The 24,873-nt window shown below is 33.1% G+C and overlaps 1 protein-coding gene across 3 annotated transcripts; it reads left to right on the top strand.

Annotated features, from left to right (window-relative positions):
• Window positions 1–497: 497 nt before the first annotated feature.
• Window positions 498–24,873, top strand: LOC140873552 (uncharacterized). 3 transcript variants are annotated; one of them, XM_073276719.1, is made up of 8 exons: window positions 498–855; window positions 931–969; window positions 1,067–1,120; window positions 1,610–1,663; window positions 2,152–2,205; window positions 2,292–2,363; window positions 2,440–2,530; window positions 24,854–24,873. In XM_073276719.1, exons 1-8 carry the CDS (start codon window positions 817–819, stop codon window positions 24,856–24,858), a joined length of 408 nt encoding a protein of 135 aa, XP_073132820.1. In that variant the 5' UTR covers window positions 498–816; the 3' UTR covers window positions 24,859–24,873. The 3 variants fall into 3 exon arrangements, with proteins under 3 accessions (XP_073132820.1, XP_073132819.1, XP_073132818.1); XM_073276718.1 differs by lacking the exon at window positions 24,854–24,873 and adding an exon at window positions 2,798–2,952; XM_073276717.1 differs by lacking the exon at window positions 24,854–24,873 and having other exon boundaries at window positions 502–855; window positions 2,440–2,791.

Below are 24,873 nucleotides of genomic sequence, written 5' to 3' on the forward strand. Positions count from 1 at the left end.
AAAAGATAGTTGAAGATAGTTAGTTGATAGTGGAACCCATAAAAAAGATAGTTGTAGATGTTTATGATAACATAGAGAAGTTTTAAAAAAATATTAGGTTTTTAACTTTTGACGTGACAGTGACGTGACATGACATAAACCTTTTGTATATGTTTATGACTAAGATGCCCTAATTGAGCATTTGACCAAGACAAACAATCAATTAACAAATATTAATTAATCTATACTATTATATAACAAGAGAACCTCTTACTAACTAATTAGGTCCGATCTAATTACCCCAATATAATTTTACATAAATATTCCAAACACCATCATGATATTCACATATTTTTGAGACAAAATGATTATCTACTTTTTTTTTTTTTGGCACTCTTCTAACCCAAAATATAGTTTTGTCTCCCACAAAACCCTCTCTCTCATCATCAATTTTTTTATGTTTTGTTCATCTCTCATCAACAAAACAAAAGAAATGCAACGTCTTAATCATGATTCATATATATATTTTTAAAACATGTAAATTTTGTACCCTCTTTCATTTGTACTGATTTTACTAATATTGTATATGGAGCTTACAATGTAATTGTTTAGGAGGGTGAGTGTGTGTGTGTCTCCATTTATCACCTGAATCGAGAAATTGGGGTCGCCCGCCCGCCCAAACGCATCACAAATTTGAAATTCAATTTGACGCTGATTGCATTTTCTCTGTCGCTTCCCCCACTTGTCTTGTCTTGTCTTGTCTTTCTAATTCTTCCCCACAACTATTGCATCCCATCTCAATCTACAAAAATCCAAACCCCAGATCCAATTTCTCTAATGTCAAACGCCGATTCCATCTCGGTTCCTCTCTTAGCTGTAAGTGACGTTAATTTGTTGATTTGATTACACTCTCTGAGTTTTAATTTTGTATTTTTGTTTTTCTTTCGGTAGAAAAAAGAGAATGTGGTTCCAATTAGCCCCAAGATTGCGGTACGGCTTGACTTTATTGTTCTATTTCATTTGATTAATGGGTGTCTCAGTTGATCTGACTTAAAGGGTTGATGGATTGTGTGTATGGGTTTTGCAGGAATTGGCTGAATCGAGGCAGGAGCTTATGAATAGGATACAGACTTTGAAACAGGTTAGCTTCTACTCTGAGATTAATTTTGTTTGTTTAAGTACGTTTTCTTTGCCCAAGCAAGGAGATTTTGCTGCATGTATTCTTTGTAAATCGATTTTGCTGCATTTGCTCATCGGAACTCTTGGATTACTGGCTGCTTGTGTTTAAATCTTGGATCATCGATTTGTACTAAATTCCTGTGTGTATGAAGTTAATCCCTTTTCATATTTAATAATGATCTGATAATAAAATTTAGAAACTTCAGGAAAATATTAGATCTTACTTTGATGTGACATGGTTCCCGGGCATTTTGACACACAAACTGGCTTTTGAATAATGAGTTCAATTGTCAATTTAAGAAGAGACTCTTTCAAGCCCCAACATTAGTACTTTTCAAGGTTGACTTAGACGATCGTTCTGTGGGCAGGGATTATCCTGCTTTTGATTTCGATTGTCTGCAATTTTTTCCATATATTAGTTGATTTCTGTTGTTACTTTTCAAATGACTAGGATCTACAAAATTGGCGGATGAAGATGGACACTCAAGTTAAGGTCTACCGCACTGTAAGTGCTTTTGTTTTTGTTAAATACATTGCTGTTTGTGAGAATTGCCCGTTAATTTGATGGCTAGCGTATTCACAAAGAAAGTTAAGCAGCTGGCATAAATTGGCCTTTCACCACTAGAACTGCATGCTTAATTAAAATTTAAAAAGATGTTTCACTTAATCAAAAACCTATAGTCCAAAGAAGATTCAAATTCAAGAAACTAGGGGAGTATCATTGATCTCTGGCGTAGTGGCATATCAAAAGAATTCGGAGAAAAGTGAAATTGTACCATATTAGTTCCCAGAAGATTGAATCCATCAAGGCAAACAGTTATATATTTGTCAATTGATTTCTAGGGACCTAAGAATGGTTTAAATTTGTGCCATGTGTAATCCAAACCACAAAAGATAAAGACACACACTTTACCTATTGTTTCCACAGATCTCAATGAATTTTATGATTTTATCTTACCATGCTATTTATTTCTGTTTCCTTTCTTTGTTCAGGAGCTATCCGAGCTTAAAAATTCATTAAATTCTGAAGTGGAACAACTTCGATCAGTTAGTGGTCTTTCCAAAATTTCATGTTTCTCTTTCTTATCTATGTTTGTAAATTCACAAAATTTTCATTTATTCAACTAATAAAGGAATTTCAAGAGCTGAGAAGCACTCTTCAGCAGCAACAAGAAGATGTTACAACCAGCCTAAAAAATTTAGGGGTCAGTGTCTAAAACACAAAAAGACTTGATTTTTAATGAATTTCTCAAGGTTCACATTATCTTGCATCTTGTGTAGCTGCAAGATGTTTCTGGAGAAGCGAAAGAGGGTACAAGAAATGTGGGAAACAGTGATGATACAGCTCAAGATGCGTCAAAAGATGACAATGGTAAGGAAACTCATGGATAGATTGAAACATTCGATCGTTTCTGTACTATGAGGCTATGATATGCTACTTTGTCGAAGTGAGGTGAAACTCACAACTATTTATAATGAAACTTGAACTCTAATCTTAGAATGTATGATTATTAAGCTTGGATGTCCGGAAAGGACTTGAGGAAGGTCAGTAGTTGCTGATCTTCTCTGCTTTATATTTTTTTTTCTGTGGAGAGATTTTGCTTCTGGAAATAAATTCATGTTTTAAAAGTGTTTGCAGGAATTGGCCTCTGAAATCAGACATGCCATGGCCTCTTCCTTTTCTGTTTTACCTCCAAAGAGGGTTTATGAAAAGGTTGCGTGGTATTCTTATTGTTTGGATATCAGATATAAGCCACATACACGACTCGATACGAATGGGATGCTGAATATGAAGGAACAACAACATAGAATGAAATGATGTGGTTTATATATCCATATGTTTCAATGTTTATTATCACTGAACATGTAAATCAGTAATACGGAGAATTCATCCAAATTTTGGAAAATGTGTTCATAGATAGATATACCATTTTTTAAACAAAAAATATGAGAGAATAGAATCATTAAGTTACTAAAAAGTGAAAACGTTTTAAAGTTTTGAAAAAAAAAGAATTGCTCGAATCATAAAAGTATTATTACTATAATAGGTATTCGAATATTTACAACTACTAGTAAACAATACGTGCGATGCATGTGGTAATACTTTGTTTATATAATATATCTATTTATTATTTTTTATAATTATTGAGATTTTTACGGTCTTATAATAAAGGTCATATAAACTTTAATTATTTATTATGAAAATCAACTGAAATAATACAATGAGCATTTTTTTTCATTTTTAGTCAGTTAATGGTAAATTTGTAATTTCAATCCTGCAACTTGAATGTTTTCATTTTTAGTCATATTACTATACATTTTTTTTAAAATCATGTCACTTGTATATTGTTTTTATTTTGATCATTTAACTCGCATGTTTTTTTTTGTTCTGTTTTGGTATATACATTTTCATTTATAGTCATGTAACTTGCATATTATTTTTATTATTTGTCATTTAACTTGTATTATATTCCTATATATTTTTATATGATTTTTCTTATAGTGTAAATAAAATTGCAAATTTGTTATTTCACAATGATAAAACTTTACCCTTTTATTCACACTTTTAGATAGGTAATAATAGATAATAGATAGATAGATTTCACAATGATAAAATTTTACCTTTTTTATTCATATTTTTAGGTAGGTAATATATATAATTTATACTCCTACATTAATTTTGTAAATATATGTTTTTAACTCTAACTTTTAATATTATTACCGTAAATTTTAGTTTTTAGTTTTGTTATTTTTAAGATTTATATTCTTATATTTTTTTAATTCTAAATTTTTATATTAATATTGTAAGTTTTAATTTTTTTCTTTTGTTTTTTTAAAAATTTATTTATCTATTTGATTAACTGCAACTCGATTAAGCCACAAACTAAAATTTAGTTTATTCTTATATATTTTTATATTTTCTAACATTAAATAAGGTGTAAAATAAATAAAAACAAATTGTGAAAAATGAAAAAATAGTTCGTTTTAGAAAATAATAATTAAAAAATGAATTATGTAATTGTATTAATGAACGCATTAGTTGCAATTTAATGAAAAAGTGTATAATGTATTTATGGATATTAATATTTACATATAATATAATAAAAATATTTATTTATTTTTATACCCTAAATAAAATGTTGTTTTTACTTTTATATCTCTATATATTTTTATATTACCTTACTTATAGCGTAAATAAAACAACAAAGTTGTTATTTCACAATGATAAAATTTTATCCTTTTATTCACACTTTTAGATAGATAAGATAATAGATTATTAAATATACATAATTTTCTTTTAATAATTTCAGTGAAAATATTTTTTATTTGTCAAACATATATATATATATATATTCACTGTATATATCATTTTTATATTTTTAAAGCATTATGTAAAAAATTTCAATACAATTAATCGAAATTATACACAATTTAAAGACAAAATAAAAAATTTAGAGTGAAAATATTTATTATGTTAATTGTTTTAGATTGAAATAATACACACTCTAATAAAATAAATATTTATTATCTTTAATAATTTTAATAAATAGATATTTTTATTTTTCAACATCTAATCATTTTTATGTTATTGAAATAATACACAATCTAGTAAAATAAATATTTATTATCTTTAATAATTTTAATGAATAGATATTTTTTTCAACATCTAATCATTTTTATTTTAATTTTTTTAGATTTTTCTAAGAATTATGTACGGTAAAATGTTATTTTTTTAATTTATTTTCATTATCAAATTTTTATTCAATTTTGATGTATTGTTGTTTTTAAATTTTCTTAAAACTATGTCGTAACCAAAATTTATTTTTATGTTATATATTTTTTCCAAAAAAAAAAACCACTTTGATGCTCACGTGTTTTAAATTTTATTTTCCTAAATTTATAGAAAATAATTCAAACCAATTCATTGAAGGTAAAGTTTTATAATTAAATAAGATGCGAATTAATACAGTGTATTTTTAATAACAAATAAATTATATGAAAATATTGTATTTTTTGATTGCATTTATATTATAATAGTATATGATTAACTTTATAAATGTAGTAGGATATTTAGAAAATCAATTAACACGTGTCTCGCACGTTAAACACGTGAAAATGTATTAGATATAACATAAAACACGTCATAAATTTAAATTTATTCACCTTTAAAATAAAAGTAAAATAAGTAATAATTAAAATTTTGAATAATATTTATTTGTTTTATTTTTTTTAAAGATATAACAAATTTTTAATATTTGATAAAGTCTTATGTTTGAATCTTAAATTTATTTAGATAAATGTGCATGGATTACATTTTGACATTTATTTTTGAAAAATTGTTTTTTTGATTCTATAAGTTTTTTTATTTGTAATTTCGATACTTTATGTTATCAGATTTCAAAGTCTATTGTATTTGTTTTGTTTTGTTTTGTTTTGTTTTGTTATTTTTTACGATTTTAGAGTCCTTTTTTCGATGTGATACTTTTGTGGCGTAGATGTTTATAGTATTGTATCAGCATTTTTGATGAAAAATAATTAAATTGTCAAAAATCAAAATACGCAAGACAAACTAAAACTAAAATTTCGATATCGCTAAAAACCATCTATATCTGTTAAGTCTGTGTGTTTCAAATTTTGGACATATACGCCTACAAAAACACGTATAGATAAGGGATGCACTCAAACTTGAAAACATGGGGATATAAGTGCTCAAGATTTGAAAACAAAAAGAGTTAATAGATAATTCATTTTTCATAATGAGTTTTTAAGAATCTTGAGATTTCATAGGGGTAATTATCTGATATGAAAATATAGACCCAAAATCATAATTTGCAAATATTAGCGGACCAAAATTACAATTTTTTCTTTATTTTTCCATAATTATCTTTGATTTATTAATATTTATGAATGAAATTTATAATATTTAATTTTATTTAAATTCCAAATTATCCATAAATTTTATATTATATTTTTCTTTAATTTTTTACATTCATTTTCCACCAAATGTTCATGCAATTATCGAAAAATTCTCTAATGAATTTTTTTTATTTCTATTCACACTTTTAAAGATAAAATTATTAAATATACATGATTTTTAAAAATAATTTCAGTTAAAATATATTTTATTTTTCGAACATATATTCACTTTATACATCAATTTTTATATTTTTAAAACACTGTGTAGAAAATATGATATCAATACAATTAATCGAATGAATATATAATCTAAGGGCAAAATAAAAAAATCCACAGTGAAAAAGTTAGTCATTCTATTTACACTTTTATAGTCATAATAAAATAAATATATATTATCTACCGTAAAAAAAAATTATCTTTAATAATTTTAAAGAATACATGCATATTTTATTTTTCAACATCTGAATCATTTTTATGTTAATTATTTTTAGATTTTTCTAAGAATTATGTTTCGATAAAATTTTATTTCTCTAATTTATTTTATGAACATATATCTATTGAATTATGACGTATCATTATTTTCAAATATTTTTATAAGTATGTCGTAATCAAATTTTATTTTTTTATTAGAATTTTTTTTTGAAAATGTGTTTTAAATTTTTTATTCTTAAATTGATAGAAAATAATTCAAACCAATTCATTGAAGGTGAATTTTTATAATTAAATAAGAGGTGAATAAACACAATGTATTTGTAATAACAAAAAAACTATATGAAATAATTTATTTTTTGATTTCACTTATATTGCTATAGTATATGATTAACTTTACAAATTCAATATGATATTTTAAAAACCAATTAAAATGTTGTGTTTAAAGAGTTCAAAAAATTTTATATTATTTTTTATTCTCTTTCTAATATAGCATGCTTTTATTAACAGATTATCACATTACGAAACTTATTCTTCATAAAATTTAGGATGATGTTATATATCTATATATTATATTAAACACAAATTTTGTTGAAGTGTAAATATTGCTTAAATATTTTAAATGATCAGTTATTTTATTGTCATAGTACAAAAAATATGTGAATTATTCTATTGCTATATTTGTTACAATCTTTATGTAATTCATTATCTATTTCAATATGATTAATTCATCATTTTTATTAGTATCTTACTATTATATTATTATAATCATAACAGTTTTTTCCTCTTAATTTATCTTATAATTCTATATTTTTCAAGATAAAAAATCATTATTACCCATAAATATTAATATTAAAAATAAAAATAAAAATGATTCACTTAGAACATAATCCACGAGAGCATACACAATTAAAAAAATCCAAAAAAAAAAACTCACTAAAAAAACTCAAATATTAAGAGTCAATTAAAAACCCAATAAAAATAAGACGCAATAAAAACAAACAAACTCAATATTTAGACCCAATTAAAAAACCCCAAAAAAATTACACCACTAAAAAAACTCAGATATTAAGAGTCAATTAAAACCTAATAAAAATAAGACACAATATAAACAAATTCAATTATTAACAATAAATACAAACTCAATTATTAACCCATTAATCCATGTAGGGAGAGAGAGAAATTATTGTGCTTCCTCAAATTTTCTTATAATTTTCATGCAATTTTCAAAAATACCTGACCGCTTAATTCGGTATCAACTAGCAAGTGCACTAGGTCAAGATAGTAAAGTGGATAGAGAGTCCAAGTATCGATCCCACAGGGATTGTTGTCAATTCTTAAGAATTAATTATTTAGCTTAATCTAGACAGAATAATAAAAAGAGAACTAAGAATTAAATAAAAATTTAATTACTAAAATAAAATAATAATTAAATATAAGAATAATAAATTCAATTAAAACGAGCAACCAAGACACACGCATGTACCAAACAAATCAAGCAAACAAGTGGCAAATCCAGGATCCAGATTTAATCTTAAATCACGACGAATTCTCCTAATTTATTTAACAGTCTATTTCTAGAACAGTTAAACCTATTCAAATATTGACGGATCAATCTTTCATAATTCAAATCAAATTCAAATGCATTTGGAATTGTGAGAATTCAGTTTTCACCTAAAGTCGCATACTGAAACCGAATACTATTTTTAGTCGGTTTAACCATATGTCAATTATTGGAGTGATCAAAATCAATTTCTAGCCTTTCGACTCGGAATTAATTAACAAGCAAGTAAATAATTGATCAGGTTATTCACAAGACAGAATTTAAATCCAATAATAAATAAATTGAAGAAAGATCTAAAAATCTCAAATCAAAATCCACATATTCAACATAAAATTGTTCGGCCCAATCTCGCCGTCTTGGTTGAAGAAAAACTAATCAATAAACGAAAAGTATAGTTCAAGCAAAAGTTTAATAATCAAAAGAAAAAGGGAAGAAAAACTCGAATGGAGCGTTCTTCAATCTCCAAGCCTCCTAGCCGCTGCCTCTTTGATGCGATTCCAACCCTTTTCACGTCTGACAATCTCCTATTTATATGTTTTTGAAAGCCCAAGAAATAAAGCCCTAAAAGTTGAAAGTTTTAATTCCCAAAACTTCTATTTTTTCTGATTCTGCGACATGCACGGACCCTGGATAAGAGTTCGTGTCTAGGTCCGTGCATTAAATTGGAAACACCGATTTTTTTTACGAAGATGCACGGACCCTTATCCTGACCCCTGCACGGGGTCCGTGCATACATCCTTGCCTGCGCGCATTTTTCTTGAAAAATTCATATCTTCAGTTCTAGCCGTCGGATCGAGATGAAATTTAGACAGTAGTTTCAAAACATCTTGAAATTCATTCTGAACAGTGGAGATTGGATTTGGATCTCTCTAAAATTAAATTTGATTTTTTTGAACAAAGCTGCTCCATAATTCACTCTTCAACAATTCATTTTCCTACAAAATTAACCCGAGGAGTGAAATACACACACATGCACTAAAACACATAAAAACACATAAAAACAATATGAAAGCACACAAAATAGACATAAAACTATCACAAAATAATGCACACAAAATGCACTTATCAACACCCCCATACTTAAACCTTGCTCGCCCTCGAGCAAGACATGCAAAAACACAATATGCAAACAACGACATAAGTAAGAATGAATCATGAACAACATAGCCTCCGATAAGTTCCAACTTCAATCAACTAAAAACCACAACAACTTCTGATTGTCCACAATAGATTATCAGTTTAACGTAAACGTGTGTGTGCGTGCCATGTCATTCCAGCTTCATGCAACTTCAAAGACTCTGTCCTAAGAATGCTTAGCGACCTATGACAAATCAGTGCAAGTGTCACAATCCAGTACTCCGTCATCTCAACAATCCCAAACAAAAACATGTACTTTCTTGAGATTAATTACGTACCTCCGGATTTTGCACCCGATATTTTTAATAAGCCCCAATAATTACCCGCAAACTTAGCTATAACTAAGATAGGATTTGAATTTCAATCCCCTCGCCTATAGCCCAGATGGAGCATCAATCCCATTTAACCCGCAAACTTAGCTATGGAACAAAGATTAGGATTTCAATCATTGTCCAAGCCCGGATGGAATTGTTATTTTCAAATTTCAAATTTTCAACCCCATGGAATCCGCATACTTAGTCAAGAACAAGAGATTAGGATTTCAATCTCTGCTCATAACCCGGATGGAGTTAACTTAATTTTCAACAAAAAATTTTTCAAAAATTTTATAAGTACGCCCAAGATCATACATGCAATGTCTAACAACTATCAAGAATCCAAAGCACTATCATGATCAACAAACACCTATTGTCATGCAATGATCAAGCAAACACGAACTTCATCAATTACATCGCTACACTACACTAGTCTAACATGCGTGCTTAAGAATGATTCACGATTCAACCAACAGCTTCTCATGTTCAATCAAAAGCAACATTTTTTTAAATTTTTTTTTTCACAACTCTATCATCATCGGCCAACAGTCATAATTCTACTTATGCAACACAAAACAAAAAAAAAACAACAAAAATGAACGAGATGCAAACAAACACAAAACATTACTAATGCAACACAAACACAACAAACAATAAAATAAACTAGTCTACCCCCCATACTTATCCAAAGCATTGCCCTCAATGCTTCAGAACAATGAACAGAATGCATGAACAAACACACAAATGCAAGAAAAATAAAAACACAATGAAAACAAAAATAACACTCCCCTGGTTATAGATTCATCTTGATCATCCTGCTCGGCACATCTGTTTGGGGCGACATCAGTAGACTAGGTATATCAGCAGGCATGGCAAACTGACATGGGAAAGAAGCAAAAATAAAATAAGGAAAAAAATAAAATTACGCAAAAAGAAACTAAAAAACAAAATAAAAAGCACTGGGTTGCCTCCCAGTCAGCGCTAAGTTTATAGTCTACAGCCCGACTATGCAGAAGCAACCATCAAAGAGTGGCTGCCGCCCATAGTAAGAATCATACGACTCTACGTATGGGTCTTGATTTCCTTCGCCCTCAAGCTTGGCATGATATATACTTTGTAAGCTCGTCGGTCCAACAACACTTGGTCTAAAATTTTTCTTTTGGAAGGAGACTCCGAATCTAGGCTGAAGCTCAAAGAGGATGGAATATGCTGGAGGTGGCGTCAATGGCAAGAAAGAATCTTCTAACGGTGTACATGGAACGACCATTGACGAGGTAAAATATGTAGCCTTGTATGTTTCTTCCTCCTCCAAGTCCACTATTGGCTCTTCTTCACAAGAAAATTCCTCAAAAATTATTTCTTCATGTGCTGGCTCAGTTACTTCACTCTCTTGGCAAATCTCCAAATTTGGTTCTCTAAGAAGCGCAATCTGTTCATCCAAAAGACTCCAAGACTTGATACGGCTTTCTAAGAATTGATTTGTCTTTGTCTGTTGCCGCAAAAGATTCTCCAACTGAGCCACATGATCCTCAAAATACCCTACACACTCTTCTTGACGCTCCGGTGGTTGGTTCGAAAAATTTTTAGAGTCGATATCTGGAGGATATTGGTGACTCCAACCCTGCAGTGAAGGATCACAATGCCAATGGTAGTCGAAATCTGCCATATCATTTAACAAGTGCATCGCACTGTTTTCATCTCTGCTGAACAAGTGACTGCCAGTGGCCAAAGCTCCATAATCTACCCAACGTCTTGTTAGCTCATCCAAACCACCATAAAAAAATTGAACTAAAGTGTAGTTCGAAAAATCATGACATCTAAACCTGTTAGCCAAATCATTGAATCTCCCCCAAGCAGCATAGAAGGGCTCCGAGTATTGTTGGCCAAACCTTGTGAACACCTGTCGATGATCCATCTCCAAGTACCTCACAAGTAAGAAAAAAATTAATTAATAATTAAAAATAAAAAAATAATGCAAGAAAAAAAATGTCTAGTCTCAAGCAAATAATCTATCCTAATATTAACTAAACAGTCCCCGACAACGATGCCAAAAACTTGACCAGCTAAATCGGTGTGATATAAATCTACTGGCAAGCGTACCAGGTCAAGTAATAGTAAAGTGGACAGAGAGTCCAAGTATCGATCCCACAGGAACTGTTGTCAATTCTCAAGAATTAATTATTTAGCTTAATCTAGACAGAATAATAAAACGAGAACTAAGAATTATATAAAAATTTAATTACTAAAATAAAATAAAAATTAAATATAAGAATAATAAATTCAATTAAAACAAGACAACCAAGACACACGCATGTACCAAACAAATCATGCAAACAAGTGGCAAATCCAGGATCCAGATTTAATCTTAAATCACGGCGAATTCTCCTAATTTATTTAACAGTCTATTTCTAGAACAGTTAAACCTATTCAAATATTGACGGATCAATCTTTCATAATTCAAATCAAATTCAAATGCATTTGGAATTGTGAGAATTCAGTTTTCACCTAAAGCCTCATACTGAAACCGAATACTATTTCTAGTCAGTTTAACCATATGTCAATTATTGGAGTGATCAAAATCAATTCCTAGCCTTTCGATTCGGAATTAATTAACAAGCAAGTAAATAATTGATCAGGTTATTCACAAGACATAATTTAAATCCAATAATCAATAAATTGAAGAAAGATCTAAAAATCTCAAATCAAAATCCACATATTCAACATAAAATTGTTCGGCCCAATCTCGCTATCTTGGTTGAAGAAAAACTATTCAATAAACGAAAAGTATAGTTCAAACAAAAGTTTAATAATCAAAAGAAAAAGGGAAGAAAAACTCGAATGGAGCGTTCTTCAATCTCCAAGCCTCCTAGCCGCCGCCTCTCTGATGCGATTCCAACCCTTTTCACGTCTGACAATATCCTATTTATATGTCTTTGAAAGCCCAAGAAATAAAGCCGAAAAAGTTGAAAGTTTTAATTCCCGAAAATTCTATTTTTTCTGATTCTGCGACATGCACGGACCCTGGATAAGAGTCCGTGTCTAGGTCCGTGCATTAAACTGGAAACACCGATTTTTTTTACGAAGATGCACGGACCCTTATCCTGACCCTGCACGGGGTCCGTGCATACATCCTTGCCTGCACGCAGTTTTCTTGAAAAATTCATATCTTCAGTTCTAGCCGTCGGATCGAGCTGAAATTTGGACAGCAGCTTCAAAACATCTTGAAATTCATTCTGAAAAGTGGAGATCGGATTTGGATCTCTCTAAAATTAAATTTGATTTTTTTGAACAAAGCTGCTCCATAATTCACTCTTCAACAATTCATTTTCCTACAAAATTAACCCGAGGAGTGAAATACACACACATGCACTAAAACACATAAAAAAACATAAAAAAAATATGAAAGCACACAAAATAGATATAAACCTATCACGAAATAATGCACACAAAATGCACTTATCAATACCCCTTGCATTTAACACTCTAATGAACAAAATTTGGGCAATTATGACAATACACAATAAAAAAAACTTTGCCCTTCATTCACCCTTTTATAGTAGAAATAGATTATCCTAAATTCTCAATATATCGGAAAAGTTTCACTGCATCCATAATTCGTAGATTATTTCTTATCCTGTGCATGTATCATAGATGGTAATAAAAAGAATACAAATACGTTGGGCATTCTCATGGATCACAAAATTAGTGTATCAAGTGCATAATCAGAAATGTCATAAAAAAATAAATACATCATAAATGAAAATCAACTGCTTTACAAATCAAATGAAAAATCAGTCAGCAGTTAGTGATCGATGGATCAGAATCATCTGGAAAATAGCCTCCACGTTAGGCATCTCAGCATAAAAAAGGCTATGTTGCATGCACTTCATATGTGAGAGATCAGCGCTGCAATCCCCGTATGGCACCTCCTCGTTCTTATAGTCGCTCTTATGTACCTCCTGCATGCGAAGAAATCTCAATAAATCTGACATAGAGAGCTGACTGTACAATGTACCTCCTGTAAGGTTTGGACAGTATGAAATCACAAAAATACCAAAAATAAATATTCGAGTCTGTGTTATCTTTCAGCGTTGTCAACACTTCACGATAACACTATGCAGCAAAATAATTAACTAATAGTAAAAGTAAATAACACAAAAATAATTATGCACAAGTACTAAGTACTTGTACAATGTCTCATGGCGAAATAATTACTAGAAAATCAAATCAGTTTACAAAAACCAACTAGTGATTGTTTTACGAAAAATCTACTTTTCTCAACAGATTGAGATAATAAACGACTTCCTAAAAACTAGTAAGAACTAGAATAATAAACCAATAGGAAGTTCTAAACTGAAAAACAAAAACCAAAGAACCACTTTCAGAACAATACTTCACTCGTGTGTTCTTCAGTGTTTCCAACACTACTCGGCAACACAACGTAGCAGTAGTATTTTCTTCAGAAATTCTTCAATGATCGAACTTCAATACTCTAGAATTTCTGAAACACTTTCTCTATGTATTTTGCTCTCTATGTTTCACTCTCTTGATCTCTCTATCTCGTTGTTCTGTTATCAGATCGGTCCAAGCACTCCTATAAATAGATCTTCAATATGTTTCCATAAATAAGAACCTACAAAGCATGAAAACAATATATCATCAGAATCAAATATTTCGAATCAATATATAACTGATATTACCAATTTTAAAACTTGTTCTAAGAAAGGCAAAACTATAAATATAGAAATTGAATGCAATAAGGAAATAATTTAAAAGACATGTGCAAGACATGTTCTTTCAAACTCTCCCTTTTTTCCTTTCTGGACAAAACACACACACAAGTGCAAATAACTCCCCCTATCTTATGCAACTAAAGCTCCCCCTGAATTTAATCATCTCAGAACACAGTGTTGTGTGATCGTGTTGGCAACAACAACTCTCAACACTTACTAGATCAGAGTAGCAAATAGTTTAATATCATATCAGAGAGTAATAAGGAGCACAACCTAATCAACTCAGAAATATATTTCGAATTTAGAGCAAAATAACAAAAATAAAAGATAAGGATAAGAAAAAAAAAATCCTAAAACCAATTATGATTAATCAACATCTAATCATCTGCCTCTTCAGCTTGCTCAGCACTTGATTCTACTCCCTTTTTTTGTCCATAGGGCCCTGGTAGTCCAAGTTTAGTCATGTACTCAGCCATTAAGGCTTCATAGTACTCGAGATCAGCTTTGTCTTGGGCAATTTTCAGTTCAGCATGAGCCATTTGAGCATGAATTGCAGTAGAATTCAACATAATCACAACAGTGTTATGAATAGACATAGGTGGAACAGACTCAGTGTTGGCGACACTGGGTACAACACCAGTCCATGGTAGATCAATCATCCTATTTCCTTTCAGCAAACTAGGTGCGATCTTGATAAGCTCATCTCCTCCAATCAATTCTTCATCATCCTCTTTCGTGAAGCCTTGAGATTCCAGCATACCATAGATCAATGAAGGAAACAAAAACTTAGTTGCTTTCCAACCACCTTCTCAAAAGGTCATAATATTTTCAAACACCAAATTACCAAAGTCCAAAGGAGCTTGAGTTCCAATGGCAAACAGCACAAGGGCTTATGGCTTAGTTACCACTGTTGTATTGGTAGATGGCGTCCAATTCTTGATTGCAATTTTGTGAAGCACAGAAAAGAAAGAAGTAAGCTTTGCAGCTGACAACCTGTCTGGGTATAGTGGAAATTTTTGAACCATTCCTCCAGTGATCACTTTAGTGACTTGATCAATATCCTCAGTAACTGCATCATCATCGATATCAGGAGTATTGTAGTGCTCATTGATCAAAACAGGAGTAAAATCATACACCTTTCCTCGGATGTACACTCTTCCAAACTTAAATGATTCTTCATCTCCAGTCTTCATGTTCAGATTGCAGTAAAATTCTAACACAGCTCTTCTTGAAAATGGTCCGGCAGTGGTGACAGTAGAAAATAAATTCTGCTGTTTCAAGAAAATTACCAAGTTCTGCTTTTCGAAGGACACTTCATCAGTATGTCTTTCTTTCCAACAGTCTTTTCCAGACAGAGCTTCCCATTCATCAGCAGATTCCTTTGAATAAAACTGAATATTGTATGCCTTAGAAGGATCAATATCAGAGTCAGATTCAGCAGCAGTGTTGTCATCAGTGTTGGCAACACTGTCATCAGCAACTTGTTCCTCAGAACTTCCAGAACCATCAGAAGCAGCATCCGCATAGTCTTCTTCCTCAGAACTCAAAAAAGATGAACTATCAGACTCCTGAGGCCGGTTATTCTCAAACTATTGCATCATTTCAGCATCTAGTTCATCACCATCAGATTGAACTTGTGAAGGTGCAACTGGTTTAGCTTTGGTTTTCCGAATATTCGCCATGAAAGTGGCCAGCGAAATTTCCTCATCAGTAGACACTGGAGCCTCTGTGGTTGGCTTTGTGGTATCATCAGCAACAGTAGCACTAGATGAATCTTTCTCAGTAGAAGCCACATCAGTAGAAATTTCATCAGAAGAATCATCACCACTAGACGAAACTCCTTTCTTCGATTTGGCCTTTTCAGCAACAGAGGTTTTTGTCCTAGCAACCACCTCAAAATTTTGATCCGCAGAATCATCTCCAGATGAGAAATCTGGATCATCCAAAATAGGACGTGAAGTCTCCCCCTTACCACAAAATCTCTTATTGGTAGTGAAATCGGGGTTGAAGCCCGCTTGGTGCTTTGACCTTCTCGCTATTGGCTGTGTTGGGAACACACGATTCAATACTGAGAAATCAGGAGGATTCTCAAGGTCGATTTCGTTCCCGGGTTCTCCTGGAGCAATTTCTGCCAACGGTGTAGGTTGAATGACAACAGGTACAATCGAGAGAATAGGATCAGAAGATAGCGCCGAAGGCTTGTCTTCCTCTTGATAACCCATCTCCGATCGTATATCATGCGAATCGAAAGCTTTGCCTGCCATTATAAACAATATAGAAATTAAGGGTTTCAGAGAATTTTTGCAGAGAGAGTTAGAAAAAATTGAAGACGATAAGATAAATTTCTACAGTGCTTAGAAATATATAGGAATATGGGGTTCAAACGGTAAAAAAAAATCAAAAGCCCCTATATCTCACATCAGACTAAGAATCTCCCCCTAACGGTAACAATTCTCCAACGGGTAAAAAAATCTCTCTAATTAAGGAAATTAAATTTGATTAATTAAGGATAACCCGAAACTCTTACTTAAGAATATATCAATATTCCCCAAAAATAAATAACTTCACATCGAGTTTTAACTCCACTGAAACATATTCAATCTCAATCAATTCAATTTTTAGCAAGTTGGACAATTTTTCCAATTTTTGTTCGTCTTTGAACTGTTAATCCTGAGCACGATATGATCACAATAAATCCAAAATTCATGACCTAATTTATGTCTAAAACAGAATGTAATGAGATTAGATAAAAAAAATGATGCATGCAAAGTGTGTGCAGCACGTGTTAAGCACCAGTATTGGCAACACTTTCCAACAACACTGTAGTCTTCAAAATACTTTTGAATTTGTCACACTTCCAGAGCCATGTGTTTCTTTATTTTTATTTTGATTCAGAAGTGGTAGCCTGCACACTAAAAGAACGGTCTTCATTGGACTCTCTTAGGTAGCTTTTTCCATTTTTTTTCCGATTTTAGTTTGATTTTCAAGACATTGGTCACTGAAATTTTATCAAACCATGTTTTTTAATTTTTAAAACCACTTTTCACATGGGACAAGATCATGGAATACACGAACATCCCTCAACTACTTTGTGGTTTAAAGCATATTTTCATGGCAAGTGTGTTCTAAAAAATACCTTTGACACAAGAACTACAAAGTGTCAGTCAGTATTATCAACCAGTGCAAAACATAGAACAATATGAATATGCAGTATGCCTAAAGTCCTAAAAATGCACATGCATATTTGGTGTTGTCCGTCAGTGTTGGCAACACTTAAGGACAGCAACCGTGAGTGCTTATAAAGAACACATGTTGAGAGATTTTCTAAGACTGGAGAATCTCTCGAAGTTTAATGCTTTTGTAAAAATATCGGCCAGTTGGTTATTGGTCCCAACAAACTCCATTTGGATCATGTCCTTCTCAACCAAATCTCGAATGAAGTGATGTCTTATGTCAATGTGTTTAGTTCGAGAGTGTTGTACTGGGTTTTTTGATATATCTATAGCACTTGAGTTATCACAGTACACAATTGGTGTTTCACTTTTAAGACCATGGTATTGTAGCATTTGATTCATCCAAATTAATTGAGAACAACAACTTCCCGCTGCCACATATTCGGATTCAACAGTGGAAAGTGACACACAGTTCTGCTTCCTACTATACCATGAAACCAAGTTGTTACCCAAATAAAAACAACCACCCGTGGTGCTTTTCCTCTCATCAATATCTCTTGCCCTATCAGCATCACTATAGCCTACCAAATTAGTATTGGTTTCTTCAGTGTACCATAACCCTAAGTCTAAAGTGCCTGCAACATACTTCAAAATTCATTTTACAGCTTTCATATGTGTGACTTTAGGATCAGATTGATATCGGGCACACAAACACACACTGAACATAATATCAGGTCGACTTGTACATAGATACATCAGACTTCCAATTATGCTTCTGTACAAAGTGTTGTCAACACTGTCAGCAACACTGTCTTTGCACAGTTTTTTATTAGTTCACATTGGTGTTTTCATATGTCTAACATGATCAGTACAAAACCTTTTCACCAAGTTCTTAGCATATTTGCTTTGACACAAAAAGATTCCATCACTCATTTGTTTCACTTGTAATCCTAGAAAGTAATTCAACTCACCTACCATGCTCATTTCAAAGGTAGCAGTCATGCTTTCAACAAAATCATTTACAAGTTTTTGAGATGAAGCACAGAAAATTATGTCATCAACATAGATTTGACAGATAAGAATGTTACCTTGTACTTTTTGAACAAAAAGTATTTTATCTACCTCAGCTCTTTTGAATCCAATGTCAAGCAAATACTCCGTGAGCCTTCCATACCAAGCACGAGGTGCTTGTTTCAATCCATATAAGGCCTTCTTCAATTTATAAACATGATCAAGATGATGTGGATCTTCGAATCCCTTAGGCTGTCTTACATAAACTTCTTCACTCAAAATTCCATTCAAAAATGCGCTTTTTACATCCATTTGAAAAAGTTTCATTTTAATGTGACATGCAATAGCCAACAATAATCTAACAGATTCTATTCGGGCTACAGGAGCGAAGGTTTCATCAAAGTCCACCCCCTCAACTTGTGTATACCCTTGGGCTACCAACCTCGCCTTATTCCTCACAATATTTCCTGATTCATCAGTTTTGTTCTTAAAAATCCACTTTGTTCCAATGATATTACTATGATCAGGTGGAGGAACTAAGATCCAGACATCATTCCTAACAAATTGTTCAAGTTCATCATGCATAGCATTGACCCAAAACACGTCTTTTAAAGCCTCACCAACATTTTTTGGTTCAATACTAGACACAAAACAAGAATGTCTTACCTGAGAGTATGCGGAAGTCATGCACACTAACCCACTCATCTTTCGATAATCAACTTTTTCCTTTCTTCGGGTCTGCATCCTTCCTTGTGCATCTCCTATGATTTGTGAAGTAGGATGGTTTTTCTGAATCTTGCTAGGTACATCATGTCCAGCATCTCGTATTTCATCTTCAAAATCATCCTGTTCTTCTGTACTCTGTTCATTCATATTCAGTGTTGGACTCAGTGTTGTGCTGGGTGATTTTTCAGGAGGGACAACACTATTCACAACACTGGAATCAGTCTGTGAAGAGACATTATCTAGCAGATCATCAATATTGTCTTCAATTGTTTTCCCCTTCAGATCAGCATAATCATCAAATACCACATTAATAGATTCAATGATAGTTCTAGTTCTCAAGTTAAACACACGATAAGCTCGACTATTCAAAGCATATCCAAGAAATAAACACTTATCGCTTTTTGACTCAAACTTAGCCAACTGCATCCTGTCATTCAAAACATAACATATGCATCCAAAAATATGAAAATATTTAAGGTTAGGCCTCTTTCCCATGAGAATTTCATAGGATGTCATAGTAGAACCTTTCCTTAAATATACCCTATTGGATATATGACATGCAATATTTAAAGCCTCAGCCCAAAATCTTTTTGCAATATTTTTGGAGCTTAACATAACCCTTGCCATCTCTTGGAGGGTTCTGTTTTTCCTTTCGGCAATGCCATTCTGCTGAGGTGTCTTAGGTGCTGAATATTCATGTGATATACCTTCCTTTTCACAGAATTGATCAAACAATGAGTTTTCAAATTCCTTACCATGGTCAGTTCGAATCCTGATAACCTTCAAAGCAAACAGATTAGTGATCTGCTTTTTCAATTTTTTGAAAGCATCGAAAGTTTCAGACTTTTCTCTTAAAAAACTTACCCATGAGTACCTTGAAAAGTCATCAACACACACAAATGAATACCTCTTACCTCCACAGCTTTCAACCTCCATAGGTCCCATTAAGTCCATGTGTAGGAGTTCAAGACATCGTGTTGTCCCACAGTGTTGTAACACTGGATGTGACACACGAGTTTGCTTACCTTTTTGACAGTCTCCACACACATATGGAACTCCAGAAGTTAAATTTGGCATCCCACGTACAACATCATACTGGCTCAGTTTCTTCAATGCTTTGAAGTTGGCATGTCCCAACTTTTGATGTCATAAATTCAAATCATCAACCTTGGTGAATTTTCAAGCAAGTTCCTCTCCAAGTTGATAACAGTTGTCCGATGATCTAGACCCTGTCAAAACACACGAATTACTTTTATCAAAAACTTGACATAAATTCTTATCAAATTTAACATAAAGATCATCATCACAAAGTTGACTAATGCTAATAAGATTTGCATTTAATCCTTCAACATGTAGAACATTGTGAAGCTTAGGCAGTCCTTCTACATTCAAAGTTCCTTTTCCAACAATCTTTCCATTGGCTCCTCCTCCATATGTCACTTTTCCTTTATCCTGTTCAACATAGTCAGAAAGATACTTCTTCAATCCTGTCATGTGGCGTGAATTGCCACTGTCGAAGTACCAATGACCTGCAACATTAGTTTTTAAGAAAGTATAAACAACATTACAACTGGATTTAGCTTTTGGCACCCAAACCTTTTTCTCAGTATTTTTCCTCCTGACAGTGTTCTGGTTTAGTGTTGGCAACACTGATGACAGTTCTTGCCTGGAATTCCAGTACATATAGTCATACCTGAGTTTGAAACAGTAAGGCTTGATGTGACCTTGCTTGTGACAGTAATGACAAACAAACCTACGCTTCCTTTGCTTTTTCTTCTGAACAGGAGCTTGTGCCTTCAATGGAATTGGTTTTTCCTTTGGAATTGCAATAGGAACGCTAGTAGATTTACTGTTCTCTTTGACAAAAACAGTTTTTGATGACTCCCCAACTTCAAACTTGCTATTATGAAATCCTAGACCAGATCAATCATCTTTTCCCATCATCAGAATTGAATCCAACTTGGTCTTTCTTGAATTAAACTTTGCGAGAGTTGCATTGGCTCTTCCAAGCTCTTCTTTGACCTTGCCTAGTTCTAAATCCTTCTTGCTTAGAACAACTTCAAGTCTAGCCACTGAAGCTTTCAGTTCACTGTTCTCCTTTGTTAAAGCAGAATTTGTCTTGTTCCTTAATATCCGGTCATTATACAATTCTTCATACATCTTCTGAGCATTATCCCAAGACAGTTCTACTTAACCAGCTTCCTGATTTGAGTCTCCAGAAACAGATGCATTCAAACAAAGTACTTTTTGGTCAGTGTTGTGACCAAGTGTTGTGACACCTGTGATAACACTGTGTTTCTTCTGCAGCACCAAAACTGAAAGGGCATTGTGAGTCTCTTCTTCTTCTTGTTCTGTTCCTTCCTCATCTTCATCATCACTTAGGGAAGCATACATTCCTTTGCGAAGTCTGGTTGGGCACTCATTAGCATAGTGACCGAAGCCTGTGCACTCATGACATTTCACAGATTCAAACTTCTTTGAGATATTCAGTGTTTTTCCTTCTTTCTGAAAGTAATTTTGACTCTTTGAAGGGATGGTATTCTGTTCTGGTCCGCATATCCTCAATGGTTTTCCAACAGTAGGAGCATTCAAAACTTTAGGTTTCTGACCAGGTTTCTTAAAATCTCTCATTATCTTCAAGTAGTTACCAAATTGTTTGGTAAGAAAAGCAATGGAATCATCTCCTAGATCAGACTCGTTTACTCCCTGTGTCAAATCAACAAAATCATGGTATGAGTCGTTAGAAACTTGAAGTGCAATAGACTTACCTTTGTCCTTTTTTCCAAAATTCATCTCTAACTCATATGTTCGAAACGAACTCATCAATTCATCCAAACCCAGAATTGATGTGTCTTTTGATTCATCAATAGCACAAATCTTCATTTGAAATCTTTCGGGTAGTGATCTCAACACTTTGCTCACCAGACATTCATTTGAAATAGCATCACCAAGATCAATTGCCTCATTCTCGATCTTCCTCAAGCGGCGTTCATAATCATCGATCGTCTCACTTTCTTCCATTCTCAGATTTTCCAACTGAGTAGTGAGAATCCTTCTTTTGGTTCGACACACACTATCGGATCCTTCACAGTGCATTTGAAGTTTTTTCCAAGCCTGTTTAGCACATACACAGTTAGTGACCAGTGAAAACATATTAGAATCAAGAAAAGTAAATATAGCATTAAGAACTTTGTTGTTCATATTCGAAGCAGCAGTTTCATCGGCATTCCATTCCGTTTCTGGTTTGAGGAGAAAATCTCCTTCTCCATCAGTTCTCCTTGGTGGATTCCATCCTTGTAGCACACGCTGCCATGCCTTTTCATCAATCGATTTGATGTAGACACGCATCCTAACTTTCCAGATAGAATAGTTGGATCCATCCAAGATTGGAGGGCGTTGAGCAGTTCCTGAATAAGGTATCTCCATTGTGATGTCCTGTCAAACACAAAAACAGAATCACACTTAGTATCGTCAAGTGAATGTCTCTGACGCCAATTGTAAGGTTTGGACAGTATGAAATCACAGAAATACCAGAAATAAATATTCGAGTCTGTGTTATCTTTCAGTGTTGTCAACACTTCACGATAACACTATGCAGCAGAATAATTAACTAACTGTAAAAGTAAATAACACAAAAATAATTATGCACAAGTACTAAGTACTTGTACAATGCCTCATGGCGAAATAATCACTAGAAAATCAAATCAGTTTACAAAAACCAACTAGTGATTGTTTTACGAAAAATCTACTTTTCTCAACAGATTGAGATAATAAACGACTTCCTAAAAACTAGTAAGAACTAGAATAATAAACCAATAGGAAGTTCAAAACCGAAAAACAAAAACCAAAGAACCACTTTCAGAACAACACTTCACTCATGTGTTCTTCAGTGTTTCTAACACTACTCGGCAACACAACGTAGCAGTAGTATTTTCTTCAGAAATTCTTCAATGATCGATCTTCAATACTCTAGAATTTCTGAAACACTTTCTCTATGTATTTTGCTCTCTATGTTTCACTCTCTTGATCTCTCTATCTCGTTGTTCTGTTATCAGTTCGGTCCAAGCACTCCTATAAATAGATCTTCAATATGTTTCCATAAATAAGAACCTACAAAGCATGGAAACAATATATCATCAGAATCAAATATTTCGAATCAAGATATAACTGATATTACCAATTTTAAAATTTGTTCTAAGAAAGACAAAACTATAAATATAAAAATTGAATGCAATAAGGAAATAATTTAAAAGACATGTGCAAGACATGTTCTTTCACCTCCAACCAATCCCATATCTTACTCCACAATTGTCTAGAAGCTATTTACTCAAAGAAAACATGTTGTGCAGTTTCATCTACATCTCCACATAACCCGCAAGCCTGGTTCAAAATGTAAGGCTAGCGGTCCTTGGTCAAGCACTTCCCATGTGCAAAAATGCAAAAGACAAAGTTTGAGTAGAATGTGTGGTCGCCAAATAAATTGTTTCCACGACCATCTACCCGCCCCTGGAATAAAACTCAAATACGCCTCAATCAGCCATTCTTCTTCCCAAACCACCCAGACATCTCAATCACCACATCATCCTTGTCACGCCCCGGGCCCAAGCCCGCACATGCGCGACTGCACACAATGAGCCCCTATAGCAACTACTTCGTATTCATATCCGCTTTACGAAAATGATTAACCCAAGTTGGCCTGCGCCTGTGCGACTGCACACAATGAGCCTCTATAGCAACTATTTCGTATTCGTCATCGCTTTACGAAAATGATTAACCCAAGTTGCTATAAATGTTCATTGTACCTCATTTTAAACTTATTTTAAAGCTTCCATTTTTCTCATGGAGAATAGGAGTTTCACAATCTACTAGCTCATCTCAAATTTTTCACCAATTTCTTGATGAGCATAGTATCATCCTTTCTCCACCTCCAATAGTAGTGATTCACCCACCGAACCCACACAGTAGCCTTTTTCATATGGATATTCCACAGTTTTCGCAAGCAGGGCCTTATTTCAAGCCCAAGTCCCGAATGCCCAAACCTTCATCCTCAATAGGTGATCAAATCTTCCTCCAAGCGATCGGAGGGTGCTTGCTGGATCACATAAAGTTTCTGCACACCATCTCAATCTTGTCGTGATAGGCAAGACCAAGAGCCAAAAGCATTCTAGACCCTGGATCACATATAGAAACAACTCTAATTTCCCGGCATATGTCATGGCCAAGAAGCGACCTTTTTAATGATTGCATCTACCAACACGCTATAATCAGCTTCCGTCAGTCTGGTCGCCACCGAGGGAATAGCCCGATAACGGAATGGGAAGGTTCCCATTTTTCTATGTCATGACCTTGTTCTAAGTTTAAGTTTTTTTGACGTGTCTTTATAAAGTACTGTATTAGAGTTAAAGATTGCAGCCAAACTGGATGCACTAAAAGATAATCTTTATAATATGACTAAATATAGAGATGTTAATTCGGGTTTAATAAGCCGTGCTAAATCGTCTCACCACTAAATAAGGTGGGTTGGGTCACGATTTTTCGAGATGAGTCAAAATGGTTGACTTATTTGGGTTGTTGGTTAGGCGGCTTAACTCGTCAATTTATTTTTATTTTTTGGTGGACCCATCTATGGTTATTTCGAGTTTTTACAACTTGCCAAATTGGTTTTGCCAACCCCCCTTTGTTTGACGCCAGGTTAAGTCGAGGGACGCTAG

This window comes from Henckelia pumila, unplaced genomic scaffold, assembly GCF_033568475.1.
Source record: "Henckelia pumila isolate YLH828 unplaced genomic scaffold, ASM3356847v2 CTG_627:::fragment_1, whole genome shotgun sequence".
NCBI lineage: Eukaryota > Viridiplantae > Streptophyta > Magnoliopsida > Lamiales > Gesneriaceae > Henckelia > Henckelia pumila.

Excerpts from the sequence above, each read along its gene's own strand:
- LOC140873552 (XM_073276717.1), top strand. The coding sequence starts at position 817 with ATGTCAAACGCCGATTCCATCTCGGTTCCTCTCTTAGCT. Across the intron at positions 856-930 it reads TCTCGGTTCCTCTCTTAGCT|AAAAAAGAGAATGTGGTTCC; the intron begins GTAAGTGACGTT and ends TTCTTTCGGTAG. Across the intron at positions 970-1,066 it reads CAATTAGCCCCAAGATTGCG|GAATTGGCTGAATCGAGGCA; the intron begins GTACGGCTTGAC and ends TGGGTTTTGCAG.